This window comes from Mus caroli, unplaced genomic scaffold (genome assembly GCF_978045245.1).
Source record: "Mus caroli unplaced genomic scaffold, Mus_caroli_1 scaffold_11, whole genome shotgun sequence".
NCBI lineage: Eukaryota > Metazoa > Chordata > Mammalia > Rodentia > Muridae > Mus > Mus caroli.
The window spans coordinates 65168869-65185955 of record NW_028227266.1 but is presented as its reverse complement, the minus strand read 5'-3'; the positions used below and the strand labels follow the sequence as shown (position 1 = coordinate 65185955).

General features: G+C 49.0%; 2 protein-coding genes across 6 annotated transcripts in view; one reads left to right on the top strand and one right to left on the bottom strand.

The window, feature by feature from the left end:
- Nucleotides 1-809: 809 nt before the first annotated feature.
- Nucleotides 810-7680, top strand: Fbxl22 (F-box and leucine rich repeat protein 22). Its single transcript, XM_021171887.3, has 2 exons — nucleotides 810-2229; nucleotides 4448-7680. The coding sequence occupies exons 1-2, from the start codon at nucleotides 1895-1897 to the stop codon at nucleotides 4821-4823; spliced, it is 711 nt and encodes a 236-aa protein (XP_021027546.1). The 5' UTR covers nucleotides 810-1894; the 3' UTR covers nucleotides 4824-7680.
- An 80-nt stretch (nucleotides 7681-7760) lies between these two features.
- The window catches only part of Herc1 (HECT and RLD domain containing E3 ubiquitin protein ligase family member 1), a 163310-nt gene continuing 153983 nt past the window's right edge, over nucleotides 7761-17087 (bottom strand). For all 5 annotated transcript variants that reach the window (XM_029481103.2, XM_029481107.2, XM_029481105.2 and 2 more), the window contains exons 75-78: nucleotides 14752-15004; nucleotides 14108-14260; nucleotides 11655-11960; nucleotides 7761-8397 (exon numbers count right to left, since the gene is read on the bottom strand). In XM_029481103.2, the coding sequence (XP_029336963.1) occupies nucleotides 8212-8397; nucleotides 11655-11960; nucleotides 14108-14260; nucleotides 14752-15004 (898 nt within the window). In that variant the 3' untranslated portion in view covers nucleotides 7761-8211. The remainder of the gene's footprint in view (nucleotides 8398-11654; nucleotides 11961-14107; nucleotides 14261-14751; nucleotides 15005-17087) is intronic.

Genomic DNA, 17087 nt, shown 5'->3' with positions numbered 1-17087 from the left:
CTGTCCACAGCCATGGCAACAGGAAACTCCAAGTCCTCCCACACAGGTGGGGATAGAAACAGTTTGTGGCAACACAAGTCTCTCCATGGTGGAGAACCCTAAGCTTATCCACTGTATTCTACTCAGTGTGTAGTGACAGATGATGTAATTAAACCAGTCATATGCGCTGGCCCTGGTTGAGTGTCGTGTGTCACACCTGTGGAACCTGCTCAGATTTATTTCACTTCTTTGGTTTACCCCATTATAACCTCCCCTGTCCCCTAAACTCTCTCATGGTCCTCCAACTGCTGAAGTCACCTCTTGCCCAGGCTTTGGAAAGGCTCAGGTAAGAACTGGTTCCAGAGCATGGGTCTTCTGACAGCCCCGAGAAGATGCCACAGCACAGGAAAGATGTTTGTGACTGTCACCACTGGGCAGTAGCCCTCAAGGGAGTGGTGGCCATGCCAAGATCATTGGCCATTAAAACTTAGTAGTCTGTATGATGCCAAGAGGATGCCATTGTGCACGTGACCATTCGTTCTGACTGCAGAACGAATCACATCCTAGTCCCGCCTCACCAGCTGGGCTCTTCTGTGAATTGTTTCCAGGCAGAGCAAGCCAGGCGGTGGTGGCGCTTGCTTTTAGTCCCAGCACTCAGGAAGCAGAGGCAGGTGGATTTCTGAGTTCGAGGCCAGCCTGGTCTACAAAGTGAGTTCCAGGACAGCCAGGGCTATACAGAGAAACCCTGTCTCAAAAAGCCAAAAAAAAAAAAAAAAAAAAAAAAAAAAGGAGGAGAAGAAGAAGAAATGACAGAGCAACAGCCAGCGGGGGCTGGTCTTGTAGCCTACAGGGCAGGAGGAAAGGGGAGTAGTCATTAAGGGGTTCTGTGGAGTCCTTTCAGGGGAAGCTGTAGTAGTCTTAGGTTTCCACCAAGTTGTATGCACTTAGAGCAGCTTCATACTTCCAGATCTGCAGCACAGTAGTGCCTACCTTTAACTTTGCTGGAGCCCGTCTCAGCACAGCTTCCTAAAAAGCAGGGCAGCTGGGGGCTGTGTGCAAGCATTGAAACCCATCAGACTTGCAGTTCACTTCCAGTTATTTACACTTCAATTAAGTGTTCAAAAATAGAAACTGCCCACCCTCACATTTTGGGGAATGCTATCTAGGACAGATAATGAAACTATGCAAATTACCCACCAAAAAGAACACATGTACCAGTCTGTCTGTCTGTCTCACATACATACACACGTGCTTGCTTTTAAAATAACATTTCAGATGAATCTTATGACAGTTCAGAGTAAAAATGGAGCCATTTGGGCCTTGCCATTGGGGTTTAAAGACAGCTCATCTTTGCAAGGTAGCCATCAGTGTCCTGAGCTAAAGTACCAAGCGTGATCCTCAGATTCCACTCACAGTTTGGGGCATGCACCTCCCTTAGCTCAGTAGGTAGGAATGGCCTCTTCCTAGCAAGGATGAGCAGAGGAGCCGCACCGACACATTCTGATACATAACAGCTAATACTCACTGTCCTGCTAGGGAGAAAGGCTGCAAGCCCAGGAAGGGCTGTGGTAGCTAATTACCTCCAATGAAAACACCTTAGGAAAAGCCAAGAGCCCTGTGCTCAACACTTATCAGCTCAGAGGAAAAGAAATCCCTTTTAAGGAAAACTTGTAACTTCAATGGGCTGCTCTTCTGCCAGGACTTTCAGGCCCTCTGAACATAAGCTGAACCACAGATGGCTTCGAGTAAGTCTGGATCCTGACACCCGCCCTCCCCACCCCGAGCTTCAGCACCAGTTGTTGGCCAAAAATAAACACCATTCCTCAACCATATATGTCCACCAGTCCTGATCTGGGGAGGAAGCAGGAGGCAGGTCAGACCCTTGCTGGGCACTCACGTGAGGCCACCACTCACCATGCACATAACCCAGCTCAATCGGGAGTGTCTGCTGTGCCTCTTCTCCTTCCTGGACAAGGACAGCCGGAGGAGCCTCTCCAGGACTTGCTCCCAGCTCCGAGATGTGTTTGAGGACCCCACCCTCTGGCCCCTGCTGCACTTCCACTCTCTCGCAGAGCTCAAGAAAGACAACTTCCGGCTGAGCCCTGCACTGCGCAGCCTGTCCATTTGTTGGCATTCCAGCCGTGTGCAGGTGTGCAGCATCGAGGACTGGCTCAAGAGCGCCCTCCAGAGGAGCATCTGCAGCCAGCACGAGAGCCTGGTTAATGATTTCCTCCTGCAGGTGTGCAACAGGTAGGCCACCTTGCCCCTGAGCAGTGTGGCTTTGCTGGCCCTGGTTCGGGGGGGGGGGGGGTGCGCTGGGAAGCACGCATTCCAAGAGCAATATGGCTCAGACTGAGACCAAGGCAGACAACCAGTGCCCAAGAGTTGGGTTAAATCGGCTCACTCTCAGTTCCTAAAATGCTGCTGTGGCAAATGAAGTTGAGTTCAGCTGGGTTCAGCGGCTCCTTGGAGCAGCTGTCTTCACTGGCAGCCATAAGGCCTGGTTGGGTTCAGCTGAGCCTGGATTTTCAAGGTCAGGCTCCCAAAGGCATCAGTTGGCTCAGGCCTCTAATTTGGCCAAAAATAAACACCATTCCTCAAACAAGAATGCAGTTACCGAGGCCTGAGAACTGCTGCTAAGGAAGGAGAGTTAGGGTGCTCAGGTGAGCTGAAGCAAAGCCTATGCAAAGTAGCAGTGAGCGTCTCCTCTGGGGAACACACTTGTCCTGCACAGCACTCAGGGATGGATTTCAACTGTCAGGGCATAAGGGATACTCCGAGACATAGTGTGCTGTGCCAGTGTAGGACTGCCAGATCTTAGCAAGTAAGATACGCACCACCCAGTTATATTTGAATTTGAGATAAACTGTAATAGGGGATGCCCTGAAAAATCCCCTATTTGATCTTTTGATGCCACACATCCCTCCCTCCTCCCCCCAATCCCATGCACAGGCTGAGCCACAAAATGGGTCGGTCACACCTTCCTGTGCAGGGAAGTTATGGCCAACATGGCTGTGCCAGCTGCTGAGGAGAAAGAGCTCCCTGCTAGCTAAGAAGCGTGGGTGGTTGCTAGCTGCTGCCATCTAGGGTTAGTACCACTGTGGGCTGGCCTCACACAGAAAGTAATTACAGGGGCCTGCCTTTCACTTGTTCTCTTCCCAAGTTGGATTTGGGCTTGGCTCTGACAAGACCAGACAAGGCCATTTTGATGGGTTTCACTAGGCTGCAAGGTTATGGGCAGAGTGTGTGTGTGTGTGTTACAATCCCACAGTGGTTCATTCTTGCTGGAAGATAACCAGGTTTAATCCCTGAAATCAGCAAGATTCGATTTTTACAGGATCTGCTAAGCACCTGTCCCCAGTGTCAGATAAAGTGCAAAGGTATTGAGTTTCCAGTTCTGATATTGTATCACTGACCTTAGACCAAATGTTTAAACGCCCACCTCATACCTCTCTCTGCAAAATGAGAAAATCTGTATCACAGGACCAGAGGATGGAGTGACAGTAATTAGAGAAAGGTAAAATGAGCTGGGGGTGTAAGAGTCAGCTGTTCTGGATTCTTCTGCCTTAGTTGGGTTTCAGTCTAAGCCTTAAGGCCAGATCAGGCAATATGCTGAGGGCTTAAATGCACCTTCATAACCATTACCATTACGAGTAACTTGCCAAGTCACTTGAGCCACCGGGAGCCAGTCTCCTCATTCACAAAACTGGTGTAGTAGGTGTAGCGTGCATGATGAGGGAGGCATGGGCTCGGCGTGTGAAATGGTACCAAGTCCAGTGCACTTTAAATTTAAACCTTCCCAGGCACCAGGGAGATGAGCTGCCCCAGCTAGGTGCAGGCAAGGCACTAAGGGGAGGGTGGTGTGGAAAGGAACCTGACCCTCCAATCCACATTCAGCTCCTCGACCACAGGGCCCAGGCCCACTGGAGGCTCCGCCCAAGGAGGAAGCCACGTGACCATCCTGGGCTCTAGGAAAGTGGGTTGTGCCAGTAGTGGGCTCTGCTCACCCGAACCCCAGTCCTCACAAGTGTATGGCTACACATTGTCCAACTCTTCTACCATACAGAAGTCAACTTGGGTTCAGTGATAGTCCGGTCGGTCACATTACAAATAAGTCCTAGACTGTACTAACTCCAGGGCCTGGCGCTAGCCAGCGGCCCTGGCTTTCAGGCTGCTGACCCAAAAGCTGACCCAAGAGCTGAAAGTCTGACCCAACACTATGGTTTTTCAGTCACTAACCATTACCCCAGGAGACCTGTCCGCCCACAGAGTCCCTGTCACGCACGGATCCCAGCCTCGGGGAGGATCAAAGGCACACAGCTGTCCCTTTCAAAGACCCCTGATAACGGATCCCGTAGATGAAGGGACGGGGGCCCTGGCTGCAGCCCTAGCCCCTCGGACTCGCTGCAGTCTCCTGTGAAGGAGTTCTGCTGCGCCTCAGCCCCGTGTCACCCCGCTCTCCCCACAGGTGCCCCAACCTGACGTCCGTCACGCTGTCGGGCTGCGGCCACGTCACGGACGACTGCCTGGCGCGCTTGCTGCTCAGCTGCCCGCGCCTGCGTACGCTGCGCCTCGAGAACTGCGCGCGCGTTACCAACCGCACGCTGGCGGCCGTGGCCGCGCACGGGCGCGCGCTGCAGACTCTGCACGTGGACTTCTGCCGCAACGTGAGCGCCGCCGGCCTGCTCGGCCTCCGCGCCGCCTGCCCGAACCTGCGCCTCAGCGCCGAACGCAGCGCGGCCATGATACCCGATCAGCCGCCGCGCGCACGCGTGTGCGCTGCCTCAGCTTTCTCGGCTGCACCGGGGAGACAAAGCGTACCTCACCCCACGGGCTCCTACTGAGGATGCGCGCGCGCTATTAAAGGAGAGGATGCGTGTAAAACCCTCTGGGTTTCTCTTTAAACGTCTGCCCCGCCCCCGCGGCTCCCATCGCAGCGCGCTGGCTCGCCTTAGCGCCGGGGATGCTCTCTAGGCTGGCGAGGAACCTGCGAATGGCTGCGGGGAGAATCCGAAGCGAGGGTCTCCCTGGCTGTTCACTGCCAGACCGTGCAAGATGCACAAGCCATTCTAGAAAACTCACTCCTGTCCCTGCATGACTGATAGTTATTATTATTTCTCCTGTTTCTCACAAGGGAAAAAAGCATCACTTTTAAAAAGCCACTATTTAAAGTAGTAGCCATAGTTAAAAGAAAGTGCTTAGATAGGGAACCATTATTAGTTGATGCAAAAATGAGACTAGGTTTTCTGGCCGTGAGTCTGGACTTCCAGGTCAACTTCAATTTAGTTGCCAAGACCTTGTGGCCACGGCCCTCTCAGTTCACCCAGCAGCCTCCCTCTCTAGGCAGGGGATGGGCAAGCAGGCTAAATGAGCACAGCTCACAGGGGGTGGGCAAGCTCAGCCAGGCTTCTCTGGCTGCCATCTACAATCAAGACTCCTTCGTTTATCTGCAGCCAGATTTTTTTTTTTTTTCAGATTTCTGTGACATGGTTTCCCAATCCCTATCCACAGGTTCCTTAATTTATTGCCCAAATGGAAAACAAGAAAAAGATAATTTCTGTTCTGTTCGCATGGAACCCCTATTCTAGGGAGACAGTAATTGGTACAAGAGAAGGCTTGTGGGGTGGGTGGGGATAACCAAACTAAATGTCATGGAGAAGGTTGACACTTGAGCCATGAAACCAGCCAGGGAGCCAAGCAAGCCATATGGAAAGTGCTACAATCCAAGAAACTGCAGGGCACCATACTAGAAGCATTCGAGGGGGTGTGCAACAGCAGTGAGATCAGCATGGCTGAAGCAGGGAGAGGAGTAGGGAACCGGATGGAGGGAAGTGTGAAGGACAGATTATGAGGAGGATAAAATGAGCCCTTGGAGATAACCGCATGCCAGCAGGAGCCAGACCACCAAACACAGCGAAAGTGTGTGAAGTTCCATTGAACAACATTCAGGCACATGTGGCAGGCATAGCCTCCAAGGCCCTGGGGACTGCTGAGGGACTTTCCTGATGCTGCCAGGTTCTGAGCTGTGGCAGTGCCTCGCCCAGAATCAGGGCACACACATAAGCCGTGGCCTGGTGTAATGCCTTCTAATCTTTGGGAAAGCCAGTGGATCACCCAGTGGAGTGTTCCAACTGTGCTGACGATGTTCCCACTGGCAGGCATAGCTCAGCAAGCACGTGCCGCCTTCAGGGAAGGTGGGTTAGCTACTAACCCTGTACTGACAGCAAGACCAGAGAAAACTGGGCTCTAATTTCCCAGATCTGTAAAGGGAAGACCAAATGGTCTCCAGGCCCCCTTTTGCCTGTTCTCCCAATAAATGTCCAACACATAGTTTTTTGCTAAATACTGAGCTTGGCAGACACAGAGCTTCATCTGGCAAAGGTCACGTGTTCATGGACATCTGGGAAAAGCTTGGTTTTTGAAGGTAGAGGGTTTATGTTTTCTTGAGTCTGATTAAGGACATAAATCGGCAAGTATTTGTTAACTGAATGAGGCCAGCAATTAAGGAAATACACAAGTCTCTACAGGCAAGTCTCTACAAGGCAAACCAAATCCCTGCCCTGAGACCCAATGGCTGGCTGCTCTACAGATAAGGAACACTAGTCTTCAAGAATCAAGAAGAGGAAAATAAAAACACAAACAAACAAAAACTCAAAGCAAGCATGCAGGTTTCCAGCTAAGAGGCAGAATGGTGTAAAAGTCCATCTGCATCTCTACAGACCTGAGACAAGTCGGTTTGTCGGGCACCATCTTACTAGAGTGCTCCCACAGTCTCCAGGCAGAGCAAATCTGCTGTCAAAGGTCCGGATCCGGTTAAGGCATTATTCTCAATGGCAATAAACTGAAGCCTGCAGACTGCTTCTCACTAGGACAAAGCCTAGAGACACAAGCAGGGCCTTCCTACCTCAAGTCCAGAATTAAGGGCATATCTTTATTTAGAAGTCTCCGGTGCCCCCCAGAGACTTGAATCTTTTCCTAGGGAACCAATTTCATATGAAAACTTCAATAAAATGATGCCTGGATTCTCAGCTTTATCAGGGATGTTCCCTCAGATTCGGAAAGACAAGCACCCGCCTTTTCACTGGTAAACCCGTTTCTCTGCCTGGTACCTTATTTGAGCAGGCTGTCAGCAATGGCCTTTTCCTTGAGTCCACAGGAAGCAGCCTGTGACACAGATTAGATGGGAGGAAAAGAGACAAGCTGCCTACTGACCTCCAATGCTCTCTGGTACACTGCAGCAGGAGCCTCACAGCAAGGGGGCTCCTCTCTCCCCCCACCCGGCATACTCAGCTGGCACTCTTGGACAGATGAACAACTGCCACTGACCACAAGGGCTGGGTTAAACACCAAGTGGGGCTCTGTCTCAGTCCCTCATCCACACACTAACCCTTGTATGAATGTACACTGTCAGCCACCCATCCACTCACTGATGCATGTGCACAGCTGTCTCTTTAGGACCACTGTCCCCTTTGCTGTCCTTTGGTGCCACCGTGGCTCATTGTCTTCTTTATCACATGGCATTGGCACAGAGGTGCTGCCTCACACCAGCCGTGCTTGAGGCTCTGCTGTAGGCCGGGATGCCAGCAGCACAAGGGGAGGGAGGTGTGAGAGCACCGGCTCCTCCTCGGTAGGTATCATTTTCAGATGAAATCTGTCCCCAGTTTCTGAATGGCCCAGAGAGCAAGGTGACACTGGCAGACAGCAAAGCTCACTCTGTTTGGGCTCATGTCTGCTTCAACTTCTAGCCTAGGCACCCCTGGATCAACAACAGCGGCCCCCACTCTGATTCCTGAATCTGCTTTATTTCTCTGCATAAGGAACCCTGCACAGGCGAATCAAACTAAAACAAAATAAATATATGAATATTCATGTAAAACTGTCCTTTCTAATGAACAATTATACACAATGTACAATTTCATGTTCACTGGGTGGGCTTACAAAAATGTATCATTCTCAACTAAAAACACACCAAAATGGCTCCATGCAAACTTATCCACAGTGACCAAAAAATACAGAGGAAAATCTGACTGAGCAGTTTCTGCTCTTTGTTTTGTACAATCACAGAAAAATAAAACCATCTAATTTCTTTGTTTCATTTGAAGTAACTAAATGTGGCCACTGTTTGTATCAGCTTATGTTCCTAAAACATCTATGTAGTTACCATAAAAGTATACCAACATCAAATTGGAAGTGAGCATTATTGAGAAAGGTGGGTGACAGCACCCTCATCAGTCAGTAGTCAGTGTCAGAGCCCTCTGCATTGTCCACATTTCTTGAGAGCATGTAGTTGTCCATGTCAATTGAACGGCAGTTGTTGATGGCATATCTCAAGCGCTCAGCCATAACCAGCTGGCTGGAATAGGGGGGCAGCCGCAGCTGGAAGAAGCAGGTCTGTGAGGTAGGCAGACTGTCATAAGGCTGTGGAGAGACAGACAAAGAGCTGTTAACAAGTGCACTGCCATCCCAGGGAGCGTGGGGCTACTCATTACCACCCAAGACAGGAGAGAGCCTCTCCCTGACTTCTGGCTGATCTGCAGGAGCCAGAGAGTAGGTCTCAGCACAAAGCACACAGGACCCACTGTCGCAGCTGGGGACACTTTCAGTTGGGTTCCATTTCCTTCCCACTTCCTGCAATGGCCTGTAATGGAAAGTGGAGTCCTGACTAGGGCTACTTGGGAGATCAGAACCCGGCAGAGAGAAGAGCATGCTGAGGGCTCCCTGCTGTCCACCAAGGGGCAGGCAGGCCTGAGGTCATGGTGGGGATCCCCACAGAGAGTGAAGTGGAAGGGGCTGGGGTCCTGTCCATGGCACCTCACCCCTTCTCTGCTGCAGTGCGGTCTGAAGCCCCTCTCTGTCATTCACAGATGGTGGGGAAAAGCAGTGAAGCCCAGGGTGTGCACTTAACTAACCGTCATGAGGATGTGTCTACAAAGCTGGGGTTTCTTGTTTTGTTTCTCTGTATAGCTTTGGCTGTCCCCTCAAACTCACAGAGATCCACCTTCCTCTGGTCTCCTGCATGCTGGGATTAAAAGTGTATCCCACCACTGCCCGGCTTGGAAAGGGGGTTTTTTAAATTTTAATTTTAAAAAAGCCCCACCCCTTTAAACACATGGTCTCACTATATAACTCTGGCTAGCTTGGCACTCAGTATGCAGAGCAGACAGGCCTTGAACTCACAAAGATGCACCTGCCTCCGCCTCCTAAGTACTGAGGGTATGCCACTATGCTTGGCTTTAAAGAAGAACACGGTTGAAAATGGCTTCTTTTAGAGGGCAGGTTATACATCTTCTCTGACCCACCCTGCTAACAACCATTTTCCAAACGATTTGCAAGGACAGTAAAGGTAATTATGATTCTTATTTTTTAGACAGTGTGGTGATTTGAATATGCTTGGCCCAGGGATTGGCACTACTAGCACATGTGGCCTTCTTAGAGAAAGTGTATCACTGTGGGGGTAGTCAATGAGACCCTCCTCCTAACCATGTGGTAGCCAGTATTCTGCTAGCAGATATCTTCAAATGAAGATGTAGAGCTCTCAGCTTCATCTGCACCAAGCCTGCCTGGATGCTGCCATGCTCCTGCCTTGATGATTATGGACTCAACCTTTAAACCTGTGAGCCAGCCCCAATTAACTTTGTCCTTATAAGAGTTGCCTTGGTCATGGTGTCTGCTCACAGAAGTAAAACCCAAGCCAAGACAGACAGGGTCTGTTATGTAGCTCAGGCTGGCCCTAACTTGAACTCCTTCCTTAGGTGCTAGGATCACAGTGTGTACCACCGATGGCTACACGGTATTTAATAGTAAATGTCTCTCCTTGCAGTGCTGGGTTTTGAGTGCCAGGTAAGCACTTCCTACTGGCTACATCCTTAGCCCCACCCTCCCTCCCTAGCTCTCTTTGAATCTGTGCTCTTCCTCAGAGCTCAGATTCCAACTGGGCTGCATTCCAGTGGTAGGATCTGCAACCTCCATGTATGAGAGGCTCATCAGCCTCCATATGAGAGCCACTGATGCCAGAGATATGGGCAGAAAAGCTGAGGACATCAAGGAAAGGAAGGACATCAGATGGCTCAGACACTTAAATGTGGGTACTAAAGAAGTGATCCAAGAGCCATAAAGGAACAACCCCAGTAGTCAGTTTACTGAGGCAGGAGATTAGTAGCAGATTAACTCCTGGGGTGACTGGGCAGCCTAGGACACATTCAAGGCAAGGATCATTCCGGGAACTAAACAGAAGGAAACTATTACCCCCTTCCCACTTCACTGCGCAACAACAAAACAGATTGACCGCTTATAGTCTCTGGCTAGTCATGCAGCAAATGTATGGAAAGGCTCTTTTCATAGCATCCCAGAGCACAGCAGTCCCAGTGAACCACGGCCCTAGCCAGGAGCAGGGCTCCAGCTGGAGGCTGCAGGAGGCAAAGTTCTGTCGACAGGAGCAGTTCTCAGCCTGTGAATCTCGAACCCTTTTAGATCAAATGACCTTTTTATAAGGGTAGCGTATCAAATATCCTGCATATCAGATATTTACAGTATGATTCATAATGGTAGCAAAATTACAGTTATGAAGTAGTCAAATAATGTTATGGGAGGTAGTCACCACAACATGAAGAACTGTATTAAAGGGTCGCAGCATTAGGAGGGTTGAGAATCATTGGTTTACAGCAACCTCCAGGAGCAGCAAGAGAGTGAAGAATACAGGGCACTGAAACTGAAGAAAGTACTGGGTGTAGCATCTTGTTTTCCTTACCATTTCCTTATCAAACACCACACACCTGCGAGGAGGTGTGCCCACACACAGGAAGGGGAGGGGCTACGGCTGAGGAAAGAGGGAGGACAGGGATACTATAAGTGTTGGGCCAGAGAGCAGAGGCCCAGAGGGAATCAGGCAGAAAGCACAGGAAAGAATCCCAGAGCTTCCTGTAAGAGAGATCACGGGCACTGTTCTTAAAGGGCAGTGCTTGCTAGGCCCAGATGGAAAGGGCACGAAGGAAAACTCACTATGGAAGGGCTCCAAAGCAAAAGAACACGGTGTGCTGGAGAGACAGGCAGAAGCCCATTGTGACCAGAACAAAGATAGGGCAGAAGCCTGATTGTGGAGAGGGCTAGCAGCATTTACCCGAGGGTCTGTCCAGGATCCCTGAAAAATCTATATAGAAAGAGGCACAGCTGGTAGAGTACTTAGGAAGAATGGCTCTGGACTGCAACGTGTGCTTCAGATTCTAAGCTTGTTTATTCTTGGGGCTCTGCAGCTAAGGCCTCCACCCTCTGCACCCCTCCTGTGGTAGCATATACCTGCTGCCCACATCTCCAGGTTCCTGCACACCAGGTGTGCACCAAACAAGCCTGGACCCTGGCACACGAGCACACATGGAAAAGGCCCAGGGCCTGAGAGTCAGGGGAAGCATGAGGATCCCCTGCCCACTGAGACCTAACCCAGGCCAGGGTTGCTGTGGCAACATGCTCTCCACATCCACTAGGCTCTTTTCTCCCCACACCTAAGTGAAAGGCAAGTTTTATGCTTGATGTTTTTAGATTTGGACAATCTAACGCTAAAACCTGAATGGGCAGACCTTCTGGGGGGTTAAATTTTGGTTTCCCTAGCAGGCAAGGAACAGAGAAGGGGGTGGGGGAAGAAGAAGTAAATTTTAACCAAGGAAGGAGAACTGCCTACTTACCCTATCGACCTTCATGATTTGAAACCTCTGGGAAATGTCAGCGGTGTTGGCTGGCAGTCGGGAGCGCCCAGACACAAAGCGCATGAAGAGCACCCGCTCCTCATTGGAGAACTCTTCCAATGTGCGCCAGAGCCACTGCACCAGCTGGTGCTGCTCGTCCACCTCACGGTAGCGCACCACCTTCTTCAGGACATCCACACAGATCTCAGGCATCCCACACACCATCTGTTCCAGCTGTTTGGCCGTGAGGAGGGACAGCAATGGTACAGGGACAATCCAGGACATCCCTTCTCGAACTGCAGCCACCTGTATCCATTAAAGGTTGTTCCTTTTAACACACATTTGGTGTAGTAGACAGACACTCATCATGACACAGGGTGTCTGTTCCAGGCCCGAGGTCTGCAGCCAGGGCCACCCTTGTGTGAGTTCCACTGCTCTGGGCCTCTCACACTCTTAGTCTAGAGTCAGTCAGCACAGGAGCCTTTCTTTTCTCCACAGAGTTTTAGTGCCTGGGTCCCTTCAGTGGCCACCCCGCCATGTTTCTAGTCACACGTAGCTGTGTGCTGTTAAAAGTGTGCTGTGGTGTCTCCATGACTCAAAGTCACCCTGCTTCTCTTCTCAGAGCACAGGGAAGCTAAGGAGCTGAGAATGGAGGAAGAAACTCCAGCCTCTGCCTCTGGGGGGCAAGAGGGCGGCCCTACCTCAAGCACTTCTCTTTAGGGCAGCTTAAAACCACCCCTGATAAAGAAAACCACAAGCCTCAGAACAGAAGCAAACACCGAGGAAAGGCCCTGGGGTTGAAACTGGTGCTCTGGTGACTGCCTGGGCTGAGGGACTGCCCATAGAACCTCTAAGGGACGAAGGGACTATCCATGCTACAGATTGTCAAAGCCAACCCACCAAGGCCAGAAAAATAGAAAACAAAAACTGACTGGATGCAGTATGATGCTGAGGGGTGAGGCTGGCTGCTTTGAGGTAGCAAGGAAATGACTGGGGACAGTCACAGGAAGAACACTCAATACTACAAGATGAGGTGGAAGTGAAAACAAAGGGACAATTCACTGAGAGAGGAACAAGGACAGTGGACAGTCAGAGCTCAGAGGAATGGTCAGCAGAACCAGTCTGCAGTGAAGCCTGGTTCTGGCTCTTGGGTCTGTGGTAGGGACATTCTTATTTTCTCTAGGTTCTGTGGGAATGGCTGACAATACCTTTATTTCCCAGAGCACCCCCCCAAAAAAAACTGTACACAGTGAGGCCCGGCACTTGGCAGGACCACTGCACTTTGAAGATTGTCAATATTCGTCAAAGTTCAGTGATAGAACACTTGTTTGCATGGCACAATCTTAATCCTCAGTCTGTCTCTGTCTCTCTCTCACCCTGCCCCCCTCTCTCCCTGTCCCCCTCTCTCCTTGCCCCTCTCTCTCCCTGTCCCCCTCTCTCCCTGTCCCCCTCTCTCTCCCTGTCCCTCTCTCTCCCTGTCCCCCTCTCTCTTTCCCTGCCCCCCCTCCCTGTTTCTCTCTCCTCACTCTATCATGAACTGGAGACAAACCCTGAATCCTGTTCCTGTAAACACTGTCACTGATAAAGAAGACAGTTTAAGAACTGAACTGGTCCCAAAGCTAAACTCAAAGAAGGACCCAGGAGTGAGGGATATGGAACTTGAAATAACTGAACTTAGATATCCTCAGAGCCTGGATCCAGAGCTAAAAAGGACCCAATATAACCTAAAAATAAAATACTGAAACTGTTAATGACTTTATGGAAAGAACCAACTTTAGACACATCAATTCCTAGGGTCATTTGTTCCTACCCCTTTGTTAATTCAATGCTTATCCATGCTTCAGCACAGACCAAGGTGAACACAAACGAAGTAGAAGATACTCCTCACGTGCAGCCTTAAAGCTGACTGAAGACACAAGACCTGAATGTCCTTAGGCCACCACATGCACAATGATATGAGACAAGGGGAGTGATTTCAGAGTAAGGCAGGACTGTGAAGGAGGTACACTCCTGGCTGTGGCTTGAGGGTCTGCATCAGGAGCAGGAAAGAGGCTCTTGTTAGGCTGTAAGACCGTGTTTAGGGGTAAGTGACCCAGCTGGAGTGGGCACTGTGTGGAGAGCAGTTAAGAGATGCAGGCCAGGGTTGGATAGATGGCTCAGCTGTTAAAGGATAGGCTCACAACCAAAAATATAAGAGATGCAGGCCAGATAGGTATGTGAGGAGGAGGAAGGAGACGGCCTCCTACAACAACGTCAATTTGGAGCTGACTTAAGGATGTGGATAGTAAGACATGGCCTAGGAAGTCTCTAATAAGGTCTGAAATAGAGATACAAGTGAATCTATGCATGGATGGCAAATAATGCCAGATCTGGCAGAAATAAGTGAGCTCTTGTCTGGACAAATGAAAGCATCCTAGACCGACCACTTCCTGCACCATGATAGTTCATCTTACCTGCCGGTCCATCTCATGAAGTCGATACTCAATGGCCCTCTCTACGTACTCCTTCCTATTGGAAAATGTGAGCGGGATACTATTTCCTCCAGGGATTATGGGAACCATTTTACCATCGGCACTCTGGCCAACAAAAGAATCAAGAGGAATCATCTAAGGAAAGAAAGATAAGATATTTTATTACACAGTAAAGAGGATAACAAAAGGCATGACTCATACACAGAACAATAATGAAGTCAAGGCTTTAGTTCTGTAAACAAGGCAGGCCAGTCACGTCTGTCTGACTACTCAAGACTATGCTGACCCATCTGTTACAGGTAAAAAGAGGCACATCTTTGTCCAAAACCAGGTCTGTTGTATTCTGGCTACCTAGGCCTCCCTCTCCACTTGGTGCCCGTGGTTGTCCACATGATGGGCAGAAAAGTTGTTAAGGTACAAGAAGCAGAAGTTGGGAGTTGGAGCCAGCTCCACATATTAGCAGCTCCCTGGACCACTAAGACTGAGCTACCAGGGCAGCTTGGCCTAGATATGCTAAAGTCAGACTGACAGAAAGAGGTAGACAACATCTGACTTTACACAGAAAACTTCTGATGGGAGAACACAGGAAGTCAGGAGTTACAGAAGCCCAGCTGTGCCAGGCTTACCTCATGGAAACTCTCTTCAGTAATGCCACTGTCTTCGATGTGAAGGATGCTGTTAAGGGTCTGCACATAAAGCAGATCCACTTCCTCCAGGTCCTCCAGGGTCAGTGGGACACAGCACAGCTGCTTCCACACCAGAGGGGCCAGGTGAAGGTCCAGAGGCTTCTTTGTACGAATGGCAACCCCCATTAAAATTCCTAAGAACTTAAACTGCATTAAATGTTCATCAAGGCAGGCGGAGGGATTAAAAAGGAACCTAGGAAAGAAAAGTAAATCTTTCAGCTAAAGATTCCTCCCTTTAGAAACAATTTCCCACCGCTAACGCATGAGAGGAGACCTGTGCCATTGAATCCAGCAGTCATTAAGTACATTCAGCTATGTAATTAAAGTCTAACACCTCGATGCCCCTTTTTTGGTTTCATGGGCTGGAACTGTAAGCATGTACTGTCAGACCAAGCTCAAGTTCAGCTCATTAGTTACTCTAATCACACCTGAGTGCTCACCAAGCTACACATGACTAATGTTTTGGGCAGCACAGGGACAACATTCTGATTCAACCTGTGCCACCCCCATATGTATGTGTTTATACGTGTAAGAGGTCGAGAGCATGTGCATAGGTGTGAGAATGAGCATGTGTGCTTGTGTGTGAGAGAAAACATGCATGCACGTGTGTGCTTATGTATGTGGTGGGTTTACAAATATGTAAAGGGCAGAGGAGGATGGTGAATATCTCTCTACTGCTATCCGCCTTATATTTCTGAGACAGGTCTCACTTTTACTGCTGGTTGAGCTGAAACCATGAAAACAAACCTGACTTCAGACTCACAGAGATCAGCCTGCCTGTGCTTCCTGAGTGCTACGATTAAAGATGTGTGCCACAACACCTGTCTTCTACCTTATTTTTTGAGAATAAATTTCTTATTAAATGTGAAGTTCACCTGGTTTGGCTAGGTTAGTCAGCCAGTAAGCTCTCAGAATCTGCCTGTCTCAGTTTCAGGCACAAACAGCCATACCCAGGTTTTATGTGCTGGAGACTAGAACTCAGGTTTTCTTATTTTCACGTGCTTGACTAGCCTACTGCTCAAGAAGGCCCCACATTCTGCAATCATTTCACTTATAACTTCTAAGTCTTTAGAGCAAGATGAAAAAAAAAAATGAACTTGCAAATACAAGGACCCCAGTGGACTGTAACTAGTTTCATGACACTGGTGTTCATTCTGCCCTAAGGAAACTCCAAAGCCTAGAGAAACATAAGGCCGCCAAGGCTCATAAGCAGCTCTGAGTTTCTGACAATTCCCTCTGAGTTATCACCAATCTATCCCTTAGTACTGAGTGCAGACAGCAATGGCTGCTTCTCACCATGACAGGGGCTGATGGTTGGTAATAAGGATTCAGTGGGGAACATGTATGAAGCACGGAGAACAGGAAGCACTCAGTAGGTGACTGTCATTATTAAGACACTTGAGAAGCACGCCTGTCTTTTTTTTTTTTTTTTTCAGTTTTAAGGGGAGTTTATAACACTAAGAGATAAAGGGTTGTTAACAAACACAGTAACAAATGGATATCTGATTGGTATGAGGCATTATCCTGTACACGTCATATTTGTGTATCCTCAGTGCATAGCATTTACACACAGAGCCACTGCTGCACAGCACAAGAGTATCTGAAGAGGCTGAATCAGGGTAAGGCTGTTTTACAGACGGGATGTTTTTTAGTATATATATTCTATATGAAAACAGATGGAACTTTGGAGCTGGCAGATTGAAGGCAACCCTGCCGAATACTAGAGTAAAAGCCCCCAGTTTAGTGCACAGATCCACCCCTTCCGTCTGCATGCATGACACATTAACAGTATTTAAAGGTAAACGAGGCACTTTGTGGCAACCACAGCCATCGTTATGAACATAATTTACAAATTTTCTAAAACTAAACATGTAACTTGTAACCTACTTTTATTTTTAAAGCTGAAACATTTCATGTTGCCCATAAACTCCACTTATGTTTATAACCTGTGTGCCACAGCAAAGAATGGTGACGCTATTTAATTAAACTACCCTTTTACAATTATGGCAAAAATGTCCAAGAGGAATTACAGAGGACTTGGGATGTACGAGGCCCAACTGTAAGCCTTCTTAAAGGTGATGCCTTCAAGTCATTTCAGACATGTAAGCTGCTGCACATCCAGAGTCTAAGAAAGCATTCCAGAAACACAGGAGAGATCACCTACAGAATGCACTTCAGGCTAATCGTGAATACTGTCATAAAGAAAGTTTTAAATAGGACTCAAAACCCTTTCAGTCATAGCAATTCTTGTCAAATTCTATGGGGATGGTAACTGA

What these genes read in the sequence shown, in the direction of transcription:
- Fbxl22 (XM_021171887.3), top strand. Translation starts at nt 1,895, where the DNA reads ATGCACATAACCCAGCTCAATCGGGAGTGTCTGCTGTGCCTCTTCTCC. An exon ending in CTCCTGCAGGTGTGCAACAG is followed by an intron (nt 2,230 to 4,447) that starts GTAGGCCACCTT and finishes CTCTCCCCACAG; the next exon opens with GTGCCCCAACCTGACGTCCG.